At 41.1% G+C, this 20,149-nt stretch overlaps 1 protein-coding gene across 2 annotated transcripts in view; it reads left to right on the forward strand.

Moving 5' to 3' along the window:
* PAPSS1 (3'-phosphoadenosine 5'-phosphosulfate synthase 1) overlaps window positions 1–4,918 on the forward strand; it is a 114,152-nt gene extending 109,234 nt beyond the window's left edge. For both annotated transcript variants that reach the window (XM_004009639.6, XM_012179553.5), the window contains exon 12: window positions 4,188–4,918. In XM_004009639.6, the coding sequence (XP_004009688.1) occupies window positions 4,188–4,326 (139 nt within the window). In that variant the 3' untranslated portion in view covers window positions 4,327–4,918. The remainder of the gene's footprint in view (window positions 1–4,187) is intronic.
* The last annotated feature ends 15,231 nt before the right edge of the window (window positions 4,919–20,149 follow it).

The raw sequence follows: 20,149 nt of genomic DNA on the forward strand, positions 1-20,149 counted from the left end.
GAAAGAAATCCGTAAACAGCTAATTATCTGGTTTTGAATAAATGATTTGTATTTGAAGAGAATTCTTAGTATTTTGATGTATACTGTTTATATATGAGTTTCTTTCAAGTTAGATGAAAGTTAATTACCCCCAAATAGTTAACGAGATTCCCTTATAAGTTACTACCATCATCTTCAATTCTGTCAGAGAAGCTTCTCTTTGCATCCCTGATTGCTTATCATCTAATTAGCATTTTTTTAAAAAGTCAGTTGAATTGAATATGAACTTTTGAAAGATAAATGCAAAGGGCCCCCCCTCTGACCCCAGCTTCTTGTCCATCTGAACAGCTTGTGCTGGTGGCTCTGATGGTCGCATGTGTGAGAGACAGCAGATGGTTGTAAAGATTTAAAATCTTCCGCACGTGGCCACGAGTCGTTGCACTTTGGAGTTGGTCAAGATGCTGGCCATGTGTAGTTAGTGTGTCGTACATGGGACAAGCTGCTGCCCCCCAGGGTCCCACATAGTCTGATGGCTGGTGTGCCTTTTCCATCCTTGAGTCCTAAAACCCCTTCCCCTTCGGTTGTTTTTTGTTTTGTGTTTTATTGTTTTGGGGGCGGGGGAGAGTGTGTGTGTGTGTTAGAGGAGGCGTTCTGTCAGCTGTGGATTGTAAGACTCTGTGACCGAGTGGTTTTGAAAAGGAAAAAAAAAGAAACAGACCTGCGTTTCTTTTTTCAGGTGCCACGGATATCTGTTACCGAGTATAATCAGATGGGCTATCTGGAATTGCTTTGCAGTGAAAGCCTGTGCTGTACTTAGTTGCTCCATCATGTCTGACTCTTTGCCACCCCAGGGACTGCAGCCCGCCAGGCTCCTCTGTCCATAGAGGATTCTTCAGATAGGAATACTGGAGTGGATTGCTTCGCCCTCCTCCAGGGGATCTTCCCAACCCAGGGATCGAACCCTGGCCTCCTGCATTGTGGGCAGATTCTTTACCAGTTGAGCTATTAGGGGAGCCCAGTGAAAGCCTTAGGTCCTTTGTTTAGTAGCCTGACCTGCTTCTGGCAGATTCCCGATTACTCACAGGTAGGGTTCAGAGCTAGTTTTTAGGTCATTCCCGGAAGAGCTCAGTTTTTACTTTATTTTTTTCTGTAGAAAGCTATCCATTCAAAGCTGTGATTGTGAAAACTGGGATTAGATTACAGATAGTGACTGTTGTGTCAAATCCTTGCACCTGATTTCTGATAAAAAAATAAAATCCTCGTGTGATGGATCGAAGTGCAAGTATGCTGCTGCTGCCGCTAAGTCGCTTCAGTCGTGTCCAACTCTGTGCGACCCCATCCCTGGGATTCTCCAGGCAAGAACACTGGAGTGGGTTGCCATTTCCTTCTCCAGTTCGTGAAAGTGAAAAGTGAAAGTGAAGTCGCTCAGTCGTGTCCGACTCTTCGCAACCGCATGAACTGCAGCCTACCAGACTCCTCCATCCATGGGATTTTCCAGGCAAGAGTACTGGAGTGGGTTGCCGTTGCCTTCTCTGCTACAAGTATGAAGCAGAAGGAGATAAATGTGTTTTCTGTAGCCAGGGTGGAGTGGAACCACCAGCTTGTGGAAGCAGAAACTCCCATTTCATGTGATGAAGAAATGCTTGTGGCATGCGGGGCAGATGGAGTGTGAAATAGGGTCGGAAAAGAGGTGCCCAGGGACTGTGGTTTTAAAGTGCAATTTCAGAAGGAATGCAAGCCGACTTCTGCATTTCACTGTTTGGCATTATGAGGAAAGAAAGGGCTTTAATTGGTCTGGCTCTTTTCCTTTAATCACAAAGTCAGGACAGAGTTATTCTGCAAGCTGCTTCCTCATTTCCTTTCTCATTGCCATCAGGAACAGGCACTTTCTACACAGACATGGGGTTTCCTCTTTTGAAATCAAAATTTTAAACGGACATGGCCAGAAAGATCTGGAGTCATAATTTCCCTTAATGAGGCTTATGGAAGGAATTGTTAAGTGGACCTTCTAAGGAACAGAAATGTTCAAGCAACTTTTGTCAAATGATTGTGAGCCAAACTAATCAGTTGTACATTGGGTTGGAATGAGTGTTTCTGGACACAGTTGGAGAGATCTGGACCCCTGCCGGCCCTTGACTTCCTCTCCAGGTGCTGCTTTGCTAAGCTCTGCCTGGAGGGGTAACCTCTCTGGCTTGGAGATAAAGTCACTTAACTGCACTGATGGATCTTATTATCAGTTCCTGCCACACAGGTTCTGGGTTCCTCTCAGGAGGTGATCTTACAGCTTTATTGAGAAGGTTGAGACCATCTTGCATTAACCACCTCATCTCTTGCTAACTACAGATCATCACTATTTTCTTCATTCTTCACTCTCCTTGTCAGAGCTTCTTTCTCTGTGTTCTTCATCCCAGACTTTCTTCTCCAGCTTTCATTTCTTTGCTGTTTCTCTCTCCTGGCTTTCATTCTCCTCCCTTTCCTCATTCTTGCCACTTATTTTCTTCTGCCTATATACATGGTAAGACCTCCCTTTTCCTTTAAAAAAGAAAAATCTTTTCTCTACTCTGTATCTCTGCCGCTTTACCACTTCATCTCTTTCCTCCTCATCCACTTTTGTTGTTCAGTTGCTTAGTTGTGTCCGACTCTTTGTGGTCCCATGGGTTGCAGCACGCCAGGCTTCCTGTCCTTCACCATCTTTTGGAGTTTGCTCAAACTCATGTCCATTGAGTCGGTGATGCCACTGAAACCGTTGATTAAAGACAATTTAAATTTTGATTTATTTATCCAATGGATTTACCTCTGTTGTGGTCATCTTCCTTAGCCCCTCTGTGGCCTTAACAAAAATTTTACTTTTTTCATGAATCGTCACTTACATTGTTTTCTGTTCTTAAGTATACTCTAATGACTGTGTAACTGTACTCAGGGATGTACATAGTGTACTTAAACCTTCAACTGTCTCATTTACGGACTTCCCTGGTGGCTCAGACGGTAGAGCGTCTGCCTACAATGCGGGAGACCTGGGTTCAATCCCTGGGTCGGGAAGATCTCCTGGAGAAGGAAATGGCAACCCACTCCAGTATTCTTGCCTGGAGAATCCCATGGATGTCATCATTTACAACGTTTAAAACAACTTTAAATAACTATCTTTATGCATAATGTTTGCAGGCCTCTCCAGTTATTTCCTTTACACAGATCCCTAGAAACCGAATGATTAGTTAAAACATACCTGGCATACCTGTAGAAGCAAGGACCACTTGGGAGTTTATGATTTCACTTGATTCCCAAGTTAACTCCACAGATAGCAAAGTGGGGAAGGAAGGAGCATACAGTCACTGATGAGGAGTAAACAGGGCTTGTGACCTGGTGAGTTGAATGACCTAGAACTCTCTCTGGGTTCTTGTCTGCTGCCTGGGCAGTCCCTTGTTTGAGGGAGAAGGTTGAAATTACCAGTAGACACTGTGTGTCTTAGCCATAGTGCACTGTACTTAATGGTCTAAGGGCTGTTGTGTGTTTTGAAGGTATGAAGGTGAAAAGAGCTAACACTGCCTTTGTGTAATACCTTATCAATGAAATAATATTAATCATTGCTACTTACTTGTTTATTATTTTTCAAGTTCCAATTTTTATCTTACTGTTCCAAAATGCATTTCGTCTTTCAGATTCAGACTGTCTAGAATTAGATGTTTTTCTAAAAAAAAAAAAAAAAAATCCTATTTCTAAGTTTTTAGTTGCCAAGGATTGGGGGAGAGGGAAGAAAATATGTATGGTTATAAAAGGGCTTCCTTCATAGCTTAGTCAGTAAAGAATCTGCCTGCAATGCAAGAGACCCAGGTTCAATTCCTGGGTTGGAAAGATCTCCTGGAAATGGCAAGCCACTCCAGTATTCTTGCCTGGGAAATGCCATGGACAGCGGAACCTGGCAGAGTATAGTCCATGGGGTCACAAGCGTCGGACATGACTTAGCAACTAAACCAACAATAAAAGGGCAGTCCAAGCGATCATCGTTTTATTTTGTGATTTTTGATACTGTGATGTTTTTTGTTCTGTGACAAACCTGAAATCAGGTTGATGTTTGTAAGTATTATGTTTCATCTAGATCTTTTTCATTAAGCTTCTGTACCATGAACAGAAGGAACAGACTTTTTTAAAATTTCACTATTTACAAAGTTTTTTAAAATGTGAAATAATTTTCTTTTTTCTCTCCCTTTTAGCCATGAAGACTTTGAATTTATTTCAGGAACACGAATGCGAAAACTTGCCCGCGAAGGCCAGAAACCTCCTGAAGGTTTCATGGCTCCCAAGGCCTGGGATGTGCTGATGGAGTACTACAAATCCTTGGAGAAGGCTTAAGCTGTTCACCCAGTCAGTTCACCTTTGACACCACACTGAGTAACAAGAGGGGACCACGTAGTTATTGTTGGCATTTCTTTGTGGTGGTATCTGTCCAGACATGCATCCCCAAAACAGACCCTTTTCCTTAAGTATTAACAGCATCAGTTTGGTCTGCCTTATGAATTCTGTTCTGAACTAGTGTAACACACTCCTGGTTTTAATGTATCTTTTCCAACTTATTCTAGTTATATTCCTACAGTACAGTTTTAAAACCTTGTCTTTTTGTATTTATGCTTCTGTATTATCATTTTTTCAAGCTCTTATACCAGTTGTAACCAATAGTATACACATTGAATCTCACTTTTCATCTCTTGAAAAAAGAAAAAAAGATCCATTAAACGATAAACTTGGCTAGATCTTGTTTTGGGAATTTTATAAGACATCTGTAGCAATTAGAATTTTTTTTTCCCTACAGTGAAAATATAAACTGCTTTTTTCCTTCCCCTCAGCTAGTGATCTCTTAACTGTTATAATCTAAAGTATATTAATATCTGTGTAAACTCTGAATGAACTTTCTTGATTCAATAAAATTAAACTTTTTGGCTTCTTATTTATGTGATTTTTAAAAAATATTGTTATGTTTACACATACTTACCCTTCATGTGAAAAAGTTTCTGATGGAGAAAGGAATCATCTAATAATTGGTTCCAAGTACTGTTTCATAGTGAGGTTTTAAGTGGGAAAATAATGATGCATTCTCAATCCATCCAAAACCTCAACTTGTTTTTCCCAAGTGTCTCTCTAATATTCTTAAATACCTCAGATGCTGGTCCTAGTAGTAGAGACATGATGGAGAGATGTTAGAGTTTGCCAGTCAGTTCATCTGGAGTGGGGGACAACATATCCAGTTTGCTTTTGTAGAATATCCTGAATACTGAGTCATGGTTTTATGGTGGCAGCGATGGAGTCAAGATTCTGGGGGCAGTGAGTATCAGTGGTGATGGCATCATGGTATTCAGCTCTCAAATACTCCAGTGGAATGGCCTTGGCTGAGTCCTCTGCCTCTAACTTCTCGTTCCTGACCATTTTCTAAGCCTTATTCTCTTGCCTTTTCCATCGGTTCTGTAAGATACCCAACAGTTTTCCTATATATTCCTTTGTTGCTTAAATTATCTGGAGTTTCTGTTTACTAAGATCCCTGGTCATAACAGGTGGCATGTGCAAAAAAAAAATGTGTATCTCACATTAAAATCTTGATACTGCTAAATTGAAGTTGATTTTTACTGTTACATTTTAAAAAAAGGTTTATTATTTTATTTTGCTTCTGACTGTGCTGGGTCTTCATTGCTGTGCATGGGCGGGGGCTCCTTTCAGTTGCAGTGCTCAAGCTTCTCACTGTGGTGGCCCCTCTTGTGGAGCATGGGCTCTGGAGTGGATGAGCTTCAATAGTTACGCTGCGTGGGCTAAGTGGTTGAGGCTCGCGCTTCTCTAGGCACTCGGGCTTTGTTGCTCTGCAGCATGTGGGATCAAACCCCTGTTCCTTGCATTGGCAGGAGGGTACCTAACCACTGGACTGCTGGGGAAGCCCTACTGTTAACATGTTTTAAACGTATAAATATAGAGGAAAGAATTTTAGTTTTTGGCACTCAGAAAACGTACCCTTTAAAAATTACAAAAATATACTCATAAAATCAAGGTGAGAACATGAAGAACAGAAAGTGGCATTAAGGTAAAATGTGGTTGAAAAAGTAGCTTTGTGTTCTATCATATAATTGTTGTTCCTGAATTAGTCCCATTGTGGTATTTGACCTCATCCCACCAGAGAGGCACATGATGAAAACGTGATTCTAGGACCCTGTGTTCTTGGAATTGGCCAGCCGCCTGTGTGTTCTGGAAAGATGGAGAAGAAAATAAAAGTACCCAGTGATTTCTACAAGTCCACAGGTTGGTATGTGTGTCTTTAAGCTACAGTTATGATATATGTAGAAGTTTTATTTTTTCCTTTCCAGTTCATAAAAGTGAGCCCAAACCAATCTTTAAAACCTTCAACCCTTATCCCAAGCCTCTCCTGCCAAGTGGTCTTGGAAATCTCAATGCCATTTTTATCTATCCATCAGCTGGAAAAGTGAATGGAAAAATAATTATCTTTTTTCTTGAAGGAAGTAAAAGAAAGTGCAGTCATCTTGGCAGAAGTATAATGTTTTAAATCTATCAATTCTCTTATTCCACTCTGATAATCAAGACCATGGATTTGCATTTCATTTCCATCCAAGAGGAAAACAATTATGTGCATCTCTTGGAAGTTAGCATTTGAGTACTTTATCAGGAAAAATTCAGAAGTCATGCTTCCCACATATGGTATATTTTTATTAGCACATATGTATCCAGGGCTGAGTTGGCTCATGAAGTAAGGAAGTATTTACCCACTGGGCTTTTATATGTGGGGTATATTACTTAGAGGGTCTGTAATCCTCTTTGTATTTCTGTGGATTCCATTTCCTCCTCCACACAGTCTTGCCCTGGATATAATTATATGTAAGTAGTGCCAAACACAATCTGCCCACCTAACTCAGTCCGTCTTTCTGGACTGAGGTAAAAGCTGGGCTTCCTAAAGGTAAGTACTTGAGGACCATAACTGAGTAGGGGTGTGTTGAGACTGGAACATTTTTTTCCTAATTTCCCATTTTACCTGATTCATAGGAAAAATGGCATCAGAGTTTAAGGCCTGGATTCAAGGAGCTGAAATTAGAAACGGAAAATCTCATCACAGACCTTTATCTCCCAGATCTGCACCGGCACTGAGCATCCATAATGACCCAGCTTTGTTAAAAAATTATGGTTACCAGAAAAAGAAAGGTGGTGGGAGAGGGGTGGTGGGGAGAGAATAAGTTGGGAACTGGGGATTAACAGGTACAATTACTACAGGGAAATGTATTCAGTGTCTTATAACCTATGACAGAAAAGAATCGGAAAAAAGCCCATAGATACATATACATGTCTATATAACTATCACTTTGCTGTACACCTGAAACATTGTGAGAGTTGGGCTATAAAGAAAGCTGAGTGGCGAAGAATTGATGCTTTTAAACTGTGGTGTTGGAGAAGACTCTAGAGTCCCTTGGACTGCAAGGAGATACAACCAGTCCATCCTAAAGGAGATCAGTCCTGGGTGTTCATTGGAAGGACTGATGCTAAAGCTGAAACTCCAATACTTTGGCCACCTCATGCAAAGAGCTGACTCCTTGGAAAAGACCCTGATGCTGGGAGGGATTGGGGGCAGGGGGAGAAGGGGACGACAGAGGATGAGATGGTTGGATGGCATCACCGACTCAATGGACATGAGTTTGAGCCAATTCTGGAAGTTGGTGATTGACAGGGAGGCCTGGCATACTGCAGTCCATGGGGTCGCAAAGAGTCGGACACGACTGAGCGACTGAAGTGAAACATTGTAAATCTACTCTACTTCAATTTATAAAAGAGAACATGTCCACTGAAATGAATCAGAACACTGACTTGCTCTCTGCTTTGTTTCTAACAGCTCTAACTTGTCCTCTTTGAGAAGTATTCTGTCTGAGAGTATAACCACTTCTATTGCCCAAGAGAAAGTATCTGTTAAAAAGTAAACTGGAGCCTTGCTGCACAGAAAAAGGCCAAATGAAGGAGAGACAGTTCTGTCTGACCTGTGACTGGTTCACCGCTTGACTGCCCAGAGTCTGCTGCGAATGACTTTGAACCTCAGTGTATGGCTAGTGCTCTTTTGCGTGATGTAGGGGCACATCTGTATATTCTGCTTAGGTTTGCAGTTACAGCAAATTTGACTTTTGATAAGTTGTGGGCAATTCCAGTGGGCTACGCACTTGGGCTATGCAGCCATTAAGAGAGTTTTCAGTGAAAAGTTAAAAGTTAAGTTGTTTAGGAGATATGTAGACTTAAGCAGAGACATAAGTTTAAAAGAACATACAAAAAAAAAAAAAGAACATACAGATGGCTAACAAACACATGCAAAAATGCTCAACATCACTCATTATCAGAGAAATGCAAATCAAAACCACAGTGAGGTACCATTTCATGCCAGTCAAAATGGCTGTGATCCAAAAGTCTACAAGCAATAAATGCTGGAGAGGGTGTGGAGAAAAGGCAACCCTCTTACACTGTTGGTGGGAATGCAAACTAGTACAGCCGCTATGGAGAACAGTGTGGAGATTCTTTAAAAATGAGATAGAACTGCCTTATGACCCAGCAATCCCACTGCTGGGCATACACACTGAGAAAACCAGAATTGAAAGAGACGTGTACCCCAATGTTCATTGCAGCACTGTTTATAATAGCCAGGACATGGAAGCAACCTAGATGTCCATCAGCAGATGAATGGATAAGAAAGCTGTGGTACATATACACAATGGAGTATTACTCAGCCATTAAAAAGAACACATTTGAATCAGTTCTAATGAGGTGGATGAAACTGGAGCCGATTATACAGAGTGAAGTAAGCCAGAAAGAAAAACGCCAATACAGTATACTAACACATATATATGGAATTTAGAAAGATGGTAACGATAACCCTGTATGTGAGACAGCAAAAGAGACACAGATGTATAGAACAGTATTTTGGACTCTGTGGGAGAGGGCGAGGGTGGGATGATTTGGGAGAATGGCATTCAAACATGTATAATATATGTGAAACAAATCGCCAGTCTAGGTTTGATGCAGGATACAGGATGCTTGGGGCTGGTGCACTGGGATGACCCAGAGGGATGGTACGGGGAGGGAGGAGGGAGTGGGGTTCAGGATTGGGAACGCCTGTACACCTGTGGTGGATTCATGTTGATGTATGGCAAAACCAATACAATATTGTAAAGTAATTAGCCTCCAATTAAATTTAAATTAAAAAAAATATTACAAATAGCAAAAAAAAAAAAAAGTGTAGTTTCGTGGTTAAGAATTCAAGCTCTATGGACAACAGTGGGGAAGTTCCTTAAAAAAAAACAAAACTAAAAATAGAGCTACCAGCGGGCTGGTAGCTCAGATGGTAAAGAATCCCCGTGCAATCTGGAAGACCTGGGTTTGATCCTTGGGTTGGGAAGATTCCCTGGAGGGGAGGGCATTACAACCCACTCCAGTATTCTTGCCTGGAGAATCCCATGGACAGAGGAGCCTGGTGGGCTACAGTCCATGGGGTACAAAGAGTTGGACATGACTGAGTGACTAGGCACACAGGACATATGACCCAGCAATCCCACTCCTGGGCATATATCTGGAGAAATCCATAATTTGAAAGAACACCCTGATATCCACTGCAGTAATTTACAATAGCCAAGATTTGGAAGACACCTAAATGTCCATTGATAGAGGAATGGATAAAGAAGATGGGATACACATATAAAATGGAATATTGCTCCGCCATAAGGAGTGAAATAGTGACATTTGCAGAGACGTGGATGGATAGAGAATGTCAGAGTGAAGTAAGTCAGAGAAAAATATCATGTAATACTGCTTATGTGTGAAATCCAGAAAAATGGTAGAGGTGAACTTATTTTCAAAGCAGAAATGCAGTCACAGATGTAGAGAACAAACTTAACAGTTACCAAGGAGGAAACAGGAGAGTGGGATGAATTAGGAGACTGGTGCTGACATATATACGCTACTATATATAAAATGGATAGCAAATGAGAACCTACTGTATCACACAGGGTGCTCTGTGGTGACCTAAATGGGGAGGAAATATTAAAAGAGACTGTACAAGCACTGCTCTTTATTATTATTTAAAGATCTAGTTTGTTGGCCAAGCAACACAGTGATACCAATATTTATGAGACTAGACCTTGTAATCTTTGCTTTGTAATACCATTCTTTAGCCCAGTGAGCAAAGTGACTAAATATACTATGTTAGATACAAATCTAAAGACAGTCAAAATACAGTATCCCTGTTTTAGACACACTTTCCGCTCACTTTTCCCCTGTGTCCAGCTTCTCCTATGTTTCCTAAATTAAGAAAACAAGTACATTTTTGCAAAGAGAAAAATCAGAAAAATACATACATTTGCTTAAAATAAGCATAGACCAATCCTATGAAAAACTGATAGTACCTTGGAAAAGCATCATCGAGAGAAAGATCAAGATTAGAAAGGTCAGTTAATTAAGGTCAGTTTATTCTCAACATTAATAAAGAAGATCGGCTATAATTTACTTGGTCATTGCTGCTAAGTCACTTCAGTCATGTCCGACTCTGTGTGACCCCATAGATGGCAGCCCACCAGGCTCCCCCGTCCCTGGGATTCTCCACGCAAGAACACTGGGGTGGGCTGCCATTGCCTTCTCCAATGCATGAAAGGGAAAAGAGAAGGGGAAGTCGCTCAGTCGTCCGACTCTTCGCAACCCCATGGACTGCAGCCTACCAGGCTACTCCACCCATGGGATTTCCCAGGCAAGAGTACTGGAGTGGGGTGCCATTGCCTTCTCCCCTTATATTCTGTAGTAGGTCTTATTTTATGGAAAACTGGTTGCTAAACTTGGTCATTACTTTATGTTAAAGCTGCATTTTACAAGTGTTAACTTAAAAGTGTTTCACTTAAAAGTTCAGCTTATTGATATGTCTATAAAGCATAAAATCTTAAATATATTTAACTTTTAGAATTGAACTATAAGTGGTGTTTCATGTACTAGAAAATTTTTTATATCTTCTGTAGATATAACAGGAATAAAGGTATTAGGAATATGAAGTACAAGATTGTATACCATTTCCCAGAGGAATTCCCAGGAATTTTTTTTTCCTATTTGTATAGTCAAAAGATCTCATAGCTAAGAGTTGGATGATGAATAAATAATGAATAGCATAAAATTTAAGTATATCTGAGTAAACAATAAGAATCATAATAGTCGCTAGCATTTGCTAAGTGCTTACTCTTTTATTTGCCAGACACTGTGCTAAGTACATGTTAAGAAAGAAGAAAATTTTTTTCAAAGAATTAAAATAAAGCTTGACAATATAGTAAAGTTTCATTAGAGAAATTAACATTAAAAGTTAACTTTGGTAAAGAGGTTGAGTATAAGATAAATGTGCAAAACCACATAAATGCAAAAATCAAAATCTCTGTATTAACAATAATTGACTACAAATGAAAATGTCTGATGGAGAGGTCATCAAGAGGACGTGACTGCTAGGTGACCTGCGAGCTGGATGCGGAAAATCAGGGATGCCTTGTCTCTATTCATCCTTGGAATGGGCATTCTCCTCACCATTCCCACAGCCAGAGCCATTTCAAGGATGCAGCCTTGAGAGGGAACGTGTTGTTGCGACCATCTGGACAGTATGCAGGGCTGAACCCTGTTACGGATGCTGACAAACTCAGGATTCTGATGGGTGGGTGTGGAGCTGTACTCATTGCACAGCCTTTGGAGACAAGCCTCCCCAGTTAAGTCCCGTTGCTGGGCAGGACTGGTGCCTGGTAATCGCAGTGGCTGCCTCATTCCTCTTCCCCCACCCTCTGCGTTCAGGAACTGTTTTCAGATTTCACCTGGGAAATGCCTGAGTTTGTGAACCAATGCTGCTGCTGCTGCTGCTGCTGCTGCTGCGTCGCTTCAGTTGTGTCCGACTCTGTGCGACCCCATAGACAGTAGCCCACCAGGCTCCCCCATCCCTGGGATTCTCCAGGGAATGAACACTGGAGTGTGAACCAATGATGTCCCAATAACGACAGTCAAATAACTTGTAAAATACTTAGGAACAAAATTAAGAAGACAAGAAACAGGGACTACTTGAGTAAAACTGTGTAATTTTATGAAAAGTCATAAAAGCAAGATCTAAAAGAAGTGGAACAGTTTACCATGGTCCCAGGTGAACAAAATACTAAAATGTCAGTCTTCCAGAATTCATGATTTTAAGGCAATTAAAACCTCAATGAATTTTTTTAGGGAGGGGAATTAGATAAAATTTTATCAGATCATTTGGAATTAACAAATACCAAAAAGGCAAGATAATTGTAAGAGGTGAAAGGAGACAACTTACCTACTGACTCAGACTCAGAAAAAGTATTAGGAGTTGTTTTAAGCCACTGAGTTTTGGGGTGCTTTGTTAGACAGCAATAACTGCTTAAGACAGGCCTTACAGCTCATGAATCCTAACTCAGCTCTACTTTCCGGAGGACAGGGCTGGGGAAATTTGAGTTATGGTAAAGGTAAAAAAAAAAAAAAAAAAAGCAAACTGGAGTAGAACCTAGAAGCTTTATAATTAGAAAAGTAAATGATAGAATCAATTAAAATAGCAGTGGCAAGATAGAAAACAGAATTAGACAACAATGTATACATAAAAAAGACTGTTCAGTTACAGAGCTATAAAATAGAATATATCCTTGATAAAATAAATAGATAAGCACAGGAGTTGGCAAACTATGATCTGTCTTGCTGCCTTTTTTGTAAATAAAGTTATATTGGAGCATAGCTACACACATTTAAGTATTCTCTGTGATTGCTTTTGTGCTCTAGTAGCAGAGCTGAGTAGTTGAGACAGAGACCATACAATCTGAAAAGCTGAAAATGCTTATCATCTGGCCCTGGAAGAAATTGCCGACCCCTGCTCCTGGCTGATAATTACTCCTACAGCATGGCGTTCCCATGGCAGAGTTCCTACTAACAGGAGAGGACAGACTTAGGGAATGGAGCAATATACTCGATATTTAGTCTATATATCTCACCCTTCTATTCCCTTCCTCAAGTTGGATGGGAGTGAGATGGCAACGAGGAAGAGACTCAGACCCTCAGCAGGTTTAACCTTGTCAAGTCAGAGAGGTCAGAGCGGTGCATGCTCAATTGCCTCTTATTATGGAAGTGAGATTGGAAGCTTAATGACAGTGACATGTCCAAATAACTCGATTAAGTGTCAGGCATGCTGTCTGACTAGATTTGGAGCTATATAGATTGAATTGTTTACTGAATAGGACAGTTTTTAGCATTATGTTGATGCAGAAGAAGCATTGCTTCTAGAGATGGGAACTAAGAATGTGTGACTCCTTAACCAACAGCGTCCTACTGTATAGCACAGGGAACTCGGCTCAATGTTACGTGGCAGTCTGGGTGGGAGGGGAGTTTGGGGGAGAATGGATACATGTGTATGTATGGCTGAGTCCATTTGCTATCCACCTGAAACTGTCACAGTTTTACTTGGCTATGTGCATGCTAATTCGCTGGTCATGTCTGACTCTTTGCAACCCTATGGACTGTAGGCTCCTCTGTCCATGGGATTCTTCAGGCAAGAAGACTGAAGTGGGTTGCCATGCCCTCCTCCAGGGGATCTTCCAAACCCAGGGATCAAACCCACATCTCTTATGTCTCTTGCATTTTTGACAGGAGGGCTCTTTACCAATGACACATAAAATAAAAAAGATTCTTTTAAAATCAGCACTATTTAAATAAAAAAAATACTGTATGACTCAAATAACTATGTTTTAAAAGTAGATACAAGGGAAAAAATAAAAGCAAATATGAATTTTATTAAGCAGTGGTTTCAGTAGTAGTTCTTTCTCGTTTATGTATTCAGTGATTGTCTAAGCAATTACAGATTCAAAATGATTGGTGACAGGACTATCAGGTTTATCAGCAGAAACACCAGAAACGTAACGCTGACAGATCACCATGTATGCGTTCAGGGCAAATAAGCTAAGATTCCTCTGAGAACGTTCACCTCTGCATTTCCTGACTTCCATGTTTAAACTTGTATCCTGTGCATCGTGTTAACATTTTTCTTTGCTTCGTTTCCTTTTAAAAAATGAGAACAAAAGAAAAAATTTAATATCCCAATCCCTAAGGACAGTCACCATATACCACATAATAGCTGTTTTGAGGGACTTAAGTTTTTTATAATCTTTGGAACATAGGGAAGGTATTTGGTTCCTTTTATTCATATCTCTAATGGATTAAAAGTATTGTGCTCAAAGTTTGCATAAAAATTTTTCTTTTACTGCCAGAAATAAATGAAAGAGAATATAGGATCTCAATCAAGAAATGAAAATATGACACAGCTTAGAGACAAACTTGGAAACTCAGTTTTAAGTGATTAAAATATGTGAATTTAAAAGGTCATCTTTTTAGAAAAGGAACTGGGGTGATGACATCGTCTACCATGATAATTCTGAAAGAGAGCACAGGTGATAGGGTAAAAGCAAGGGTCTTTGGGGTACTATGGTAAGTGAGATTTTTAAAAATATGAAAGTACTTGTTCCAGACCTTTCCATGTAATAGGTATTAAACGTGTGTTTGCTTCCTCCCCTTTCGAAGGAGACACTATGTGTTTCCCATACTCTCTTGTAGCAATCATTGGCCATGGACCAATTTGGGCCAAGGAGACATAAGAGGGATTTTGTTCAGGTTGATCCCTGGGTTGGGAAGATCCCCTAGAGAATGGAAAGGCCACCCACTCCAGTATTCTGGCCTGGAGAATTCCATGGACTGTAGAATCCAAGGGGGTCGCAAAGAGTTGGACACGATTGAGTGACTTTCACTTTCTTTTGCTTTTCTTAGAAAAGAGATGGCATGCTGGTCACATGATATTTATTTCTTTTTTTTTTTCTGTCTGGTAGGCAGACCTCAGAATGCTTCCTCAGCAAGCTCTGTAACAAGATATTTAGCCATTTCTGTTGTATTTGAACAAAGTTTGTATGTTTGTTTAAAAGTCATGCTTTGATTTGTACCTGCATTCCAATTAAAGACTTTGATAAGCTTTGGACTTTATCAGCTCTGGAAAGCGGGATTTATGAAGAAGTTATTGTCAAGAACCACTTAGTAAAGCCCTGATCCTTTGAACATTTTGAGAAATATTTTCAAGAATCTGCCTGCAATGCAGGAGACCTGGGTTCATTCCCTGGGTCAGAAAGATCCCCTGGAGAAGAGAAAGCCCACTCCAGTATTCTTGCCTGGAAAATTCCATGGACAGAGAAGCCTGGTGGGCTATAGTCCATGAAGTCACAAAGAGTCAGACATGACTGAATGACTAACACTTCTGAAAACTCAATACAGACATTTTTCTGTTTAGGGTCAAGCCATTCTCACATTCTCTCTGTATTTCCACCTTTCTTTCTTCATGGCAATCCTGCTACACTAGAGAGGTTTTTAATATGAGGAAAAAGAACACTTCAGTCTCAGAAAGATGCTTAGCATCAGAGTCCTCTAGGCAAGCTCTTTAACGTTTACATTTTTTCTTTTAAGTTTTCCTAATGCTCTGAGGAACACAAGGCAGTTCTCCCACACCTGCTACGGTCTGAGCACCCCCTTCCCTTGAGAGATCTCTCACTGCTGCTTTGACTGCCAACAATCCCTTGTGAAAGGTCCCCATCCTCCTCCAGTGCTGAAGTCACCACAGGGCAGGGTTATGAAAGGACTTGATTATGGGATGCGATTATAGGAGAGTCTCAGAATCTGTCCAAGCAAGTAACTTTTTATGATAACCAGGGTCCAGTTCCTGGAACTTACTTAAAAATGAAATCAACTGAAAAAAGTGTTAGAGAAAATCTTCACAAAAAAAATAAGAATAAAGTATAGCCAGTGGAAAAATCCAAAAATGGGAAAATTTCCAGCTACACTAATGCTTCCTAAGGGTTTAGGTATTCTCTTTTTCTTTACAATTTTTTTCTTTTGAGTTTTATTGAAATATAATTGACAATCAGAACTGTATAAATTTAAGGTATACAGCATAATGATTTGACTTTCATCATGAAATGATTACCATAGTATGTTTAGTGAACAGCATCATCTCATATAGATATAAAATTAAAGAAGTAGATAAAGGTGGTTTTGTCTTGTGCTGAGAACTCAGAATTTACTCTTAACAGCTTTCATCTATAACTTTCAGTGGTGTTAATTATATTTATCAGGTTGTACATTATATCCTTAGTACTTATTTTATAACTGGAAGTTTGTACTTTTTGACCACGTTTATCCATTCCCACTCTTCCCTACTCCCTGCCTCTGGTAACCACAAGTCAAATCTCTTTTTCTATGAATTTTTTTTTTAAAGTGTAAATGCCCTACAACACTGTTTAGTTTCTGTTACACAACATACTGATTTGATATTTCTACACATTTCAAGATGATCAACACAAGTCTAGTTTCCATCTGCCACCATACAAAGGTAATTACTGACTATATTCCACCCTGTACATTTCATACCCATTATTAGATTTCTTATTAATGCAAATTAAAATGTCTTGTTTTATTCTGGCTAGGATGCACTGAAATGCGTTATGAGGTGTAAGAGCCTGGGGGAGTTTTGATGCCTCCAAGACCTGTCACTGGGCCCTGAGTGTTCAGGAGAGCATTGTTCTGCCCTACTGCCAGCAGTTAGAGGATTACTGATGTCCTTCTATTTATTTAATTTTGTCTGTGCCGGGTCTTCGTTGCTGCATGGGCTTTCCTCTAGCTGCGGAAAGTGGGGGCTGCTGTCTAGCTGCGTGAGCGGGCTTTTCATTGCAGGGGCTTCTCTTGTTGTGGAGCTTGGGCCCTAAGGCATGAGCTTCAGCAGTTGCAGCTCCTGGGCTCTAGCACAGAGGCTCAGGTGTAATGGCCACGGGCGCAGCATGCAGGATCCTCCCGGAGTGGGGATGGAACCTGCGTCTCCTGCACTGGCAGGCAGAATTTTTTTTTTTTAACCACTGAACCACCAGGGAAGCCCACTGATGTTCCTAATGAGAAGAAGTTCATGCGTGAGGAGGGGTGAAGTTGACTGCAGTAAGAATGAAGCATTTACACTGGCCCAACAGGATCAGCCAGGAGTGTGACTTGAAGCAAGCAGGGTTTCAGGTGAATAATTGGCCATGGTGTGCTGAGTGGAGAGAGGAACTACAGAGGATTCACTGAAAGAGGTCATATTTTTTCAGGGAGGTGAAGAGGGGCCCAGCATAGGTGTTAAGAGAAGCGATGGAGAAGGGAGGGTACCTTTGCCATCTTCCCAAATAAATCCTGACGCTCAGAACTCTGTCTGACCTGTTCTCTGGTGACCACAAAGGCTTTAATGTCGTTGGTTCACTAGTGGGTGAGCTTGTGACAATAGGAATTCAAATTTATTTCTGTTGTGATAGCTCCAAATACGAGATGTGTCTACTTTTAGGGTCTGTGTCTCAGGAAAGCTCCTGGTGGTCTTTCTTCTCCCTCGTCCCTGGTGGCCTCTGTCTAACCACTCCAGCAGTACTGTAGGTCACAGGATACGCCCTCTGTATACTAAGAACACCTGTGATGATACCAATTTACCATTGAATTTCTACATTGTTTCTTGGAAACCTGCAGATGTCTTTTCCTAATAAGAATTTCAGGATATAGGAGAAAGAGTCCTGAGGAAATAATGCTAGTAGGTAAGATTTACTGTGGGCTCCAATGTGCTAGGCATTGGGTGAAGGGTTTTACGTACATTAACTCCTCTAATCTTCACAACTCTACAGGCCATGGGAGGGGCTGCTTCACAGGCATCTCAGCAAGAGGCAAGGGCCGAGTTCCTGCAGGTTTATGCTTACCAGCCTGTGCTCAGGCTCCTAACTACCAGCTGCAGCAGCTCTGCGCACGCCTGGTGCTACCATCTTAAGTCAGTGTGGATCGTGGCATTTCTATAGGACGACCCCAGAGCTGGAGTGTGGGGCTCCCCTGTTTATCAGAAGGACTCTGGTCTGAAGTTCCCAGTGAACGGCACCCGGTGAGCAAGTGAAACTAGACCAAGCCGAAGGAAAAAAAAAGTTTAGACTTTATTATACAGATTTTTTTTTTTTTTCCGCCTGGGAGTTCTTAATGGGCTTTGCCTGTGACAGGTATATTTAATCACTTTCTGTTCATGAAAATAATTAAAGCTGGTGTTAAATTTTTCATATAAAACTATGTTCTCAGTTCAGTTCAGCTGAGTCGCTCAGTCGTGTCCGACTCTTTGCGACCCCATGAATTGCAGCACACCAGGCCTTCCTGTCCAACACCAACTCCTGGAGTTCACTCAGATTCATGTCCATCGAGTCAGTGATGCCATCCAGCCATCTCATCCTCGGTCGTCCCCTTCTCCTCCTGCCCCCAATCGCTCCCAGCATCCAGTCTTTTCCATGAGTCAACTCTTTGCATGAGGTGGCCAAAGTACTGGAGTTTCAGCTTTAGCATCATTCCTTCCAAAGAAATCCCAGGGTTGATCTCCTTCAGAATGGACTGGTTGGATCTCCTTGCAGTCCAAGGGACTCTCAAGAGTCTTCTCCAACACCACAGTTCAAAAGCATCAATTCTTCGGTGCTCAGCCTTCTTCACAGTCCAACTCTCACATCCATACATGACTACTGGAAAAACCATAGCCTTGACTAGACAGACCTTAGTCAGCAAAGTAATGTCTCTGCTTTTGAATATGCTATCTAGGTTGGTCATAACTTTTCTTCCAAGGAGTAAGCGTCTTTTAATTTCATGGCTGCAGTCACCATCTGCAGTGATTTTGGAGCCCTCCCCCCCCCCAAATAAAGTCTGACACGGTTTCCACTGTTTCCCCATCTATTTCCCATGAAGTGATAGGACCAGATGCCATGGTCTTTGTTTTCTGAATGTTAAGGTTTAAGCCAACTTTTTCACTCTCCACTTTCACTTTCATCAAGAGGCTTTTTAGTTCCTCTTCACTTTCTGCCATAAGGGTGGTGTCATCTGCATATCTGAGGTTATTGATATTTCTCCCGGCAGTCTTGATTCCAGCTTGTGTTTCTTCCAGTCCAGCGTTTCTCATGATGTACTCTGCATATAAGTTAAATAAGCAGGGTGACAGTATACAGCCTTGACGTACCCCTTTTCCTATTTGGAACCTGTCTGTTGTTCCATGTCCAGTTCTAGCTGTTTCTTACTGACCTGCATACAGGTTTCTCAAGAGGCAGGGTAGGTGGTCTGGTATTCCCATCTCTTTCAGAATTTTCCACAGTTTATTATGATCCACACAGTCAAAGGCTTTGGCATAGTCAATAAAGCAGAAGTAGATGTTTTTCTGGAACTCTCTTGCTTTTCCATGATCCAGCGGATGTTGCCAATTTGATCTCTGGTTCCTCTGCCTTTTCTAAAACCAGCTTGAACATCTGGAAGTTCACTGTTCATGTATTGCTGAAGCCTGGCTTTGAGAATTTTGAGCATTACTTTACTAGTGTGTGAGATGAGTCCAAGTGTGCGGTAGTTTGAGCATTCTTTGGCATTGCCTTTCTTTGGGATTGGAATGAAAACTGACCTTTTCCAGTCCTGTGGCCACGGCTGAGTTTTCCAAATTTGTTGGCATATTGAGTGCAGCACTTTCACAGCATCATCTTTCAGGATTTGAAACAGATCAACTGGAATGCTATCACCTCCACTAGCTTTGTTCGTAGTGATGCTTTCTAAGGCCCACTTGACTTCACATTCCAGGATGTCTGGCTCTAGATGAGTGATCACACCATCGTGATTATCTGGGTCATGAAGATCTTTTTTGTACAGTTCTTGCGTGTATTCTTGCCACCTCTTCTTAATATCTTCTGCTTCTGCTAGGTCCATACCATTTCTGTCCTTTATGGAGCCCATCTTTGCATGAAATGTTCCCTTGGTATCTCTAATATTCTTGAAGAGATCTCTAGTCTACCATTCTGTTGTTTTTCTCTATTTCTTTGCATTGATCACTGAAGAAGGCTTTCTTATCTCTTCTTGCTATTCTTTGGAACTCTGCATTCAGATGCTTATATCTTTCCTTTTCTCCTTTGCTTTTTACTTCTCTTCTTTTCACAGCTATTTGTAAGGCCTCCTCAGACAGCCATTTTGCTTTTTTGCATTTCTTTTCCATGGGGATGGTCTTGATCCCTGTCTCCTGTACAATGTCATGAACCTGATTCCATAGTTC

The sequence above is a fragment of the Ovis aries genome, chromosome 6 (genome assembly GCF_016772045.2).
Source record: "Ovis aries strain OAR_USU_Benz2616 breed Rambouillet chromosome 6, ARS-UI_Ramb_v3.0, whole genome shotgun sequence".
Classification (NCBI taxonomy): Eukaryota; Metazoa; Chordata; class Mammalia; order Artiodactyla; family Bovidae; genus Ovis; species Ovis aries.